This window comes from Brassica oleracea, chromosome C9 (genome assembly GCF_000695525.1).
Source record: "Brassica oleracea var. oleracea cultivar TO1000 chromosome C9, BOL, whole genome shotgun sequence".
NCBI classification, from domain to species: Eukaryota; Viridiplantae; Streptophyta; class Magnoliopsida; order Brassicales; family Brassicaceae; genus Brassica; species Brassica oleracea.
Window position 1 is genome coordinate 27,951,178 of NC_027756.1, and position 9,179 is coordinate 27,960,356.

Genomic DNA, 9,179 nt, shown 5'->3' on the forward strand with positions numbered 1-9,179 from the left:
CTCTTCTCTGTATCTTCTTCTCTCTCAGCTCGCTATCCTTGCGGTATCACAAAAGCACTGACCTTGTTCTCATTTTTTTTTTTTGATTTTGTTTATGTACATCCTTTAGAAATAGAAAATGAGTTTGATTAGAACATATATTCGATGTAAGAAACTGATTTAAGTTCTTCAATGATCTAACCTTATTGCACCGTTGTGTGATTATGTTTTGCGCATGATGTGGAGAAATGTAACCGTGTGTTGATAGCATACTCACGCGCATCCCACGCTAAAGACTTGGACACTTCGATCCCATGCTCACCACGCATAAGCTCAATGATATCATTACATTTTGGCCCCGCCTTCACACCATCGTATTTATGCATAATCAGATTACCAATTGTTTTTACTGAAGCTGTCCTTACAGATTTGTTCCTTGCTGATGGGGCACATGAATGTTCAGCAACATATTTTTTGATAATGAAATATGAAGAACCTTTTAACCCTTCTGCACGAACTCGCAAGCTGCAATCTTCATCTGCACACCGAATATACCAAATTTTGGTATCCGATCTGACGACTTTATAGTCGAAATTATGTTTCATTGCACAGATTTTGAATATCGCCTTTAGTAACATTTTACTGTTAAAATGTTGACCCTTCTTCACAATATCCAACAAAGCAAATCGTATATTATGTCCCTTGCTTTCCTTTATGCCACACATCTTTTCATCATTACTTTAATCCCGCTCAATGTCTTGTTCGTCGAAATTGGTTTCACCAGAATTAACACACAAGCGCGTGGAAGGTTTGGTCCTCACATAGGTTAGAAAATTTTTAACTTGCCGGTCGTTGCTGATGATAACCGGAGGAGACTCAAGAGTATTAATCAACTCAGAAGGTAAGTAGCTTAACTCGAGATTGACCAGGGTTAGATCGATTCCAAAGTCATCAGAAACCATCAACTTTAGCTTCTCAATGGTTGAACTTCCATCCAAATTCAGTAACCTACCTCCTTTTGCTTTATCAGCAAGAAAACTCCATCCCTTTCTAACTGATGAGTTCCACAAACCACAAGAAGAATAAATATGCATCTTAGTAAACTAGATTGACAAAACACAAAGGACAAGAAACATAGAAGAGATCGTTGGGAAGAAGACTTCCAAAAACGATTGACAGTCAATATTTGGTAAAAAAAATTAAAAAAGTAAAGAAAATACTTTCAAGATTCTTCGAATATCTACTAACCGTTTTTGGCCTTAATTTTTGGAATTTTGAAACAAATTTAGCAGAAACGGGATTCTACCAGTGGAAAGATATAGAAGACAACGTCGATCAAACATTCTACCGACAATAGTTAAAAGCGAAATTAGCAGAATGTAGAAACTACAGGTAGTAGAAGAAAGACTAAGAAGAAGACCGCCGGATCTGCTATTTTTTAGAAAGTAGTAGGAATAGTAGATTGTTTTTTCTACCATGGTAGATGGATGAAAATTTGGCAAGTTACGTTTTCTAACTCCAGTAGATTGTAGTTTTCTTAGTAAATTCTAACATCAATTTCACCGTAGATGGAAGATCAGATCTTTTACCAGTTTTAGGGAGTTATTGAAATTCCTCTATCAAACATAATTTTTTCACCAATATATTTTCCATAAGTACTCATGTATGTTAAGATCATGTTCTGTATTTTTATTTTTTTATTTTTTGGTTCTCAATTAATTTATATGAATTTTTACAAAGTGTAAGGATAATCTTAGTCAAAAACTGTCAAAACTTAATTTTATTCTAAGAAGACAATAGCTAAGATAAGTCGTTCCAAATTAGCAAATTACCCTTTTAAATTTGATATGCCTCGTAAAATGGCACACAGTTTTTTAACATGAACTGTAGTTTTAAGTTTGTTCATTTTCATTGGGTTTAAATCTGCAAGGTCGTTAAAAGTTTTGAATTGCAATACTCTTAGTTATATTTTTTGTGTTTTATAGTCTAAATATAATCTGAAAATATTTAATCTCTAATAATAAAATATTTCTTTTGTATGTTGACTTAACAAATTTGGCGAAATACATTAAATATTTTTTTCCTTAATTTTTTGTTTATCATTTCTTTGTACCTTATCCTATGACAGCTATTATAAGATGTACTTTATGTTTTTGTTATCTATTTAATAAGTTTACAAAATGGGCTATTTAAATTTTGTCTGAAACCATTTTTATTCAAGCATGTTCCTTTTCTCTAACTTTCTTTTTTATTTTCGTAAATATGCGAACATAGTTTAATATATCCGCAAAAGTTAACCAACGAAGGCAAAAGAAACCCAATTTGGACTTTTGAGTAGATCTCATTTATCCCTGATAGTATATTTCAGCTAACGCCCCTTAAAAGGGACAATGCCAAGAAAACTTTTCATAAAACTAAGCATTGTTGTCGCCATTTGTTATATTTCTTTTTCATTTAATTTGAGCTTTTTGAAACACATGCAACTTGACGAACAAAAATGCATGCAAGTTATGAAACAGACGTGTGTCGTTTAACACATAATATGTGTCCGTTAGTGGACGGACCTCCATTTGCAAGAAAAATGATGTTCTTTTTTTTTTGTTTCTTTCCGTAAAACGTACTATTGTTGTAAATGCTTGGCGCATTTGAACTACCCACCGAATACTTAGTGTGAATAACATGGCTGGAACTTGGAAAAGAAAAATATAAATTTCTCTTTGTCTACATTTTTAACCTCATGGAGGGAGGTGGGTGGACACATTTTGATATGACCAGGTACCACAAAGCGGCAACCACATCACTACAAGGCTCCTGTTAAAACAAACCAAAAAATCTAGACCAAATTTGCGATTTTTTTGTATTTTACAAGTTCATAAATTTTGATGAAACCCCAACTGTTAATTTATTTGTTGTCTACGTATTGGATTGATTGGTTTGTAACTTTAAATGGTCTTCCGAGCGTATGTATATGTTTTCTCACTTTCCCATGTGTATATTTAACTACTTTGAAATATACATGGATATTACAAAATAGCGTTGGTAGTCATCTACTCATCTAGATCCGCTGAATTGGGGTGCTATATATATATATATATATATATATATCTAAGTAATATGTTATTTTATTAAATAATGTGTTCTTTAGAATAAAATAGTGTGCTATTATATATTTTTAAAATTAGAATACTATATTGATTTTAAAAATAGAGCATTTTTATTTTATTTTTCCTGCAAACCAATAAATCAGAAATATTCGATCATCATTTATATGCGATTACCTAGACATACTAAAAACTATATATACTTAAAAAATAAAAATAAAACCCTTTGATAACATATGACTCTGAATGGTAACAGCAGATTGAACGGTACATAAAAGTTAATGAAGAACAAAGTGAAGAACCAAGAGAGAGAGTGAGAAGAAAAATCAAAAGTAAGAGATAGAGTAAAGAATGATTTATTTCCTTAACCATACAATATGTTACAGAGATTTAAAGGCAAGATGCCTTGGTACAACAATGAATAAAATATGAAACTCATAAACTAAGAAAAAAATAAAAAATGGAAATCTAATCGATGGATAGTGACAGATCCCTAACGGTCTTGGAGCCTTCCTTGTCTTCTTCCATCCTTAAGTAGATCGTGTGACTAATACTATAAATAATTCACCCAACTTGTCTCCTTGCTCTCCAACTGTTAGGTGCTTTTTGTGAGTTTAAATTCGACCAGCTCCACTATGTTCCTGAAAGTCCAGCTCCTTAGCTTTGTTTCTCAAGTCCAGCCTTGTTTCTCAAGTCCAGCCTTTTATCTTTTTCATATCATTTGTCAATACTCCCCCTCAAGCTTAACCATACAGCATGGTTGAGCTTGGAAACCATGAACACATCCCTCATTAAAACCTTTGTGTGAAAAATCCAGTGGGACAAAAACACACAAAGGAAAAAGAGTAGATGTTTCATGGCTAAGGAGATCATGATCTGGACAAGTCTATGAGTCCTAATCTTGGATGAATGAACTTACAGACTTTGGTGCTTACTCCTTTGGTAAAGATATCAGCTAGCAGGTCTTCACTCCTAGTGTAGCAAGGTAGAATGGTCTTCTGCTCCACAGCTTGTCTCACCTTGTGACAATCTACTTCAATATGCTTTGTCCTCTAATGAAACACTGAGTTTGAAGGTATATGAATGGCTGCCTGGTTATCACAATGCATGGTGATTGGTGTTGTTGTTTCCACACCTAAGTTTCTCAGTAGGTTCCTGATCCAGATGAGTTCACTAGTCAGCTTCTTCATTGCTCTATATTCTGTCTCAGCACTTGAATAAGACACCACTTTCTGCTTCTTGCTCTTCCAAGTAACTAGATTGCCTCCAATGAAGATGCAATATCTTGTAGTAGACTTCTTGTCCACTCTATCACCAGCCCAATCTGCATCACAATATCCCATAATCTCTGTGCTCTTGTTGCATCTCATCCAAACACCTTGACCAGGAGCCTCCCTTAGGTACCTCATGATCCTTTCCACCATGTTCCAATGATGAACCTTACGTGCTTGCATATGCTGGATAACTTGATTCACAGCAAAACAGATGTGTGGTCTTGTAATTGTGAGATAGATCAGTTTCCCAACCATCCTTCTATAGAGTCTGAAGTCGCCAAATGGAGTATCTTCAAACTCCTCCTCACGCAAGACCTTGTAACCTTCTTCAAGTGGTGTCTTAGCTACTCTTGCTCCAAGTTCACCTGCCTCTTTTAAAAGATCAAGTGTGTACTTTCTTTGAGATAAGAAAATTCCCTCTTTAGAGCGGCATATTTTTATCCCTAGAAAGTACTTTAGCTCACCTAATTCTTTAATATCAAAGGTAGACTTAAGAAAAACTTTAGTAGAGATGATACATTTCTTGTCAATTCCTGTGATGAAGATATCATCTACATAGATCAGAATCACCACAATTCCTTACTTACTTGTGAGGGTACAAAATGTGTGATCAGCTTCTGACTTTACAAACCCTTTTCCATTGAGGGTTGTACTCAGCTTGTGATACCAGGCTCTTGGAGACTGTTTTAATCCATAGATTGCTTTCTTCAGCCTTAGGACATTTCCTGGCTTGACCATGTCTTCCATACCAGGTGGTGGTCTCATATACACCTCATCCTCAAGCTCTCCTTGTAGAAATGCATTCTTAACATCCATCCATCTGCCATAGATCCCATTCCAAGTTCACAGCCAAAGAGAGCAGAGTACTCTTTGATGGTTTCTTCACTCTAGTACTCTTTCTCAATTCTCCCATCATCTCCCATGTGCATGTAGCTTGGTGTTGGATGCTCCTGAGCTCTTGCTTCATGGGCTCTGGCCTGGCTGTATTTGTTGGCTGAGGCTGGCCTGAGATAAGGATGGAGGATCCAATAGTTGGTTTTGGAGTGTCTCCACTGCGTCTTCATACTGATCAGATTCAGCTCCATCTTGATCATGAAATGATGCTGAATCATCTTCTGGTGTTTCTGGTGCTGATTCATACTCATTGTCCCCCTCGTAAGCTTTGTTAGCTGATGCACTTTCCATATTCTCAGCCTTGTGTGCCATAGAAAGACCTTCTTTTCTACCTCCAAAGAGACCATCTGAGCCTATTTCCTTTTGAAGTTGAGCACACACTTCATCATAGCATGGCTCGGGATCAGGATGGACTGGCTCAACAATTGGTATTGCTTCTTCATTGGTTACAACTCACATCATTGAAGCTTGGGCTGAATGTGAGAAGCAATCCAAAGGTCTTGTCTTGCTCACGCCTGGCTTCAAGTATGTCAGGGTCATTGGTGCTTGGCCTTAGCATCTCCTGCTCAGACCACAGCTAACTATACTTCCCAAGGTGCTTGGTGAAGTCTCCTTCTTCTTGCTGTAAGTTGTTGATGGCTCTCTTCACTTCAAAGATTATGGTGAGATTTGAAGTGTTGCCATACACCTTGTGCAAAGTATCCCACAACTGTTTTGTGGTGGTACAGTGTGAGTAAGAGTCCATAAGAGGACCATCAAGAGAGCTTTGCAAGGTAGACAACACTATGAGATCTTCCTGAACCCATTTGCCTTCATCTACCACTACAACCTCCTTGCCATCTTCTCCTTGGGTGATTTGCTTTGGAGCTGAACTTGAAGAGACATGCTCCCAAAGACCTCTACCTCCAAGGCCTGTCCTGGCCATCCTATACCAGGTAATATAGTTTCCTGGTCCCTTGAGTGTGACTGGAATGTGAATTGTTCTGTAATGCTCCATTTTTTTTTAATCTGGCGCCAAGAATATTTTGAAATTTCAAAACTGGATTTGAGAGAAATTAGTTCTGGAACTGAGAGATCTCAAACTTAGAAACATGATAAACTCTCAAGAAATAAGATTAGAGACAGAACATAGTGAGCAGAGTGAGCACAACCAAGAAATTTGAAGAAAATACTCAAGAACACTCAAGAACTCACATTTATTATCCACTGGATAAAAGAAATCTGTAAAGAAATTTGTGAAATAAAACCAGAGAATCAAGAGACAGAGAGAAATAGAGTAAGCTTGCGGAAGTAATTGAGGTAATCAAGAGCTTAAAGCACTGATACCATGAAAGTTAATGAAGAACAAAGTGAAGAACAAGAGAGAGAGTGAGAAGAGAAATCAAGAGTAAGAGAGATAAAGTAAAGAATGATTTATTTCCTTAACCGTGATGTGCAACATGTTACAGAGATTTAAAGGCAAGATGCCTTGGTACAACAATGAATAAAATATGAAACTCATAAACTAAGAAAAGAATAAAGAATGAAAATCTGATCGATGGATAGTGACAGTTCCTCAACGGACTTGGAGCATTCCTTGTCTTCTTCCATCCTTAAATAGATCATGTGACTAATACTATAACTAATTCACCCAACTTGTCTCTTTGCTCTCCAACTGTTAGGTGCTTCTTGTGAGTTTAAATTCGACCAGCTCCACTATGTTCCTAAAAGTCCAGCTCCTTAGCCTTGTTTCTCAAGTCCAACTTCTTATCTCTTTCACATCCTTTGTCAATAATGCAGCTGCAGTGTGATTCTAACGGTTATAAAAACGTATAGATATATGGTATATGTAAAAAAATTATATTGTTAATTGCGGCGCAGTGCATGATGGATTAAAACATTCGAAACCTATATATAGAGAACGATAATTATCCATATCTCACTCAAACATCCATTGATACGAAAGCGGTTTAAATTCTCCCGTCGAATATGTCGTCAAGCCATAAAAAAAAATCTTGGGTTAGTAGAAAACTACAACAAAAGTGGACTAATCGGAATTGCTATCCAAAGATACCAAACTATCACATACTGACAAACATTGTGGTCTACCAAGTTGTCCAGATTATGGTTTGTATGTAAGCTCTTTTCTTGTTCAATAAATAAACGTATTCTATAGAAGTGGCAGTCTCTGGACCGTCTTTCGTTTTTTTCTTTATAATAATTACAGATAAAAGACACGACAGGATATGTGAATCTATATATATAACATAAGCATAGGCTACGTATATAATATTAGTTTATAATGTGTATATAATATACTTTTGCCCACCTCAACGGGTTAGTTAGGAGTCGAACACTTCAAGTGGAATCATAGTCATGGAAAAGGATATTACTTGGCCCATTCTACCCGGCGGCAGTGACTCTGGCGATAGCAAGCGGGTAAGAATGGCTGATCCGGGATCTACCGTTAGAGGCGAGAGCAGACCTGTGAAACTACCAAAAATCGAAGAGAACGGTATTGATTCCACAATAGAAGTCACTCTAATTATGCTCTTTTCTTTCTCTTTTTAATTTCATATTTTTTCGAATTTTCATGAGTGTATTTGAATTTCATTTAGTACAAAACTACCAGATTTTATATCAAAAGTTTTGAGATACGAATTAAATTAACTCTTTTAGAAGGGAACGCACTTATATTAAGAGGAGGGGGTGTCATTTTTAAACCCTCCTAAGAGTTACTCTAGAGCAGTTGGTTATCAATCAAGGTCAATCTTAAGCACTGCCCATGCGTCTGAAACTAAAGCATTCCTGGTGAATATGTAAAGGTGGTACGTGTTAGTTTCCATGGTTACTATTGACATAAAATTTTAAATGTCTTTCATTCAATTCTTATCAAAACCTGTTTTCAAAGAAAATATATTTAATGATTATTTGTTAAAGTTCTTTTATTATACAAAACATACAAAAATTATACCAAAAGTTTTTTTCCGCTGGCTACTAATACTTTTGTTCCTCTATATAATCAGGAGATGTAGGGTCGACATCGGACGCAACAAAGGTCCCTGTCGATTCACAAATGGCTGACGTGACAATTAACGATCTAGACAGAAAAACAAACGCCTGCCACGGAGTAGTGTCGGTCATGGGACGGCATAGAGCTATGACAACCGCCGTTTCTACCGTCGTTAACGAGATCCCGTCTTACGATATTTTCGGAATTTTCGACGGTCTTAGACTAGCTAAATTCTTTGAGGAGAGGCTGCGTCGGCTCGTGAAGGAAGAGGTAGCGTCATGCCATAGTCGTGGAGTGGCGGCTGACTGGAATAAGGTGATGAGCTCATGCTTTTCGGAAGCGGTGGGGACGGTGAGGTCTGCGGCTGCCAAAGCTGTGGTTACGATTATAGGAAAAGAGGAGGTGGTTTCGTTTTGTCGTGGCGGCGCAAGGGCGGTTCTTTACTCTAACGGCGAGGTCGCTTTGCCTCTTTGCCATATCCATATTCACCAGGTAATAGCTTTGCCGCATGCATTATATTACTAAGGATCCGAATATTGGCTCCGACACAAGTCTCGCAACCCATGTTACAAGAGTTCCGCCACTAGACAATACCTTATTAGTTTTTTTTCTGTACCATCAAAGGAAAAAAATCTCAGTCAAACAAAGTATGTTTTTTAAAAAAAAAAGAAGAAGTATAATGTTCAATATACTATTAATTTGCATAAAAAATTAAAAAAATTCTAAATACTAGCGTTAAGAAGTCACTAGTTGTCATAAACGTTTTTAATTAACCTTTTTTTATTCTACAATTATTGATTTTATATCCACAAATCTATTTATTTTATTAAAGAAAATAATCTTTTTATTTTTATCTGAATTAAGATGAAATACAAAAGGATATATTCCATATATAAAGCTATTTTCTAATTTGGATCTAACCGATTTTTTTTTTTTTTT

At 36.2% G+C, this 9,179-nt stretch overlaps 1 protein-coding gene across 1 annotated transcript in view; it reads left to right on the forward strand.

The window, feature by feature from the left end:
• Positions 1-7,188: 7,188 nt before the first annotated feature.
• Positions 7,189-9,179, forward strand: part of LOC106314709 — a 5,587-nt gene continuing 3,596 nt past the window's right edge. The window contains exons 1-3 of the mRNA XM_013752538.1: positions 7,189-7,362; positions 7,570-7,742; positions 8,254-8,732. Of these exons, the coding sequence (XP_013607992.1) occupies positions 7,604-7,742; positions 8,254-8,732 (618 nt within the window). The 5' untranslated portion in view covers positions 7,189-7,362; positions 7,570-7,603. The remainder of the gene's footprint in view (positions 7,363-7,569; positions 7,743-8,253; positions 8,733-9,179) is intronic.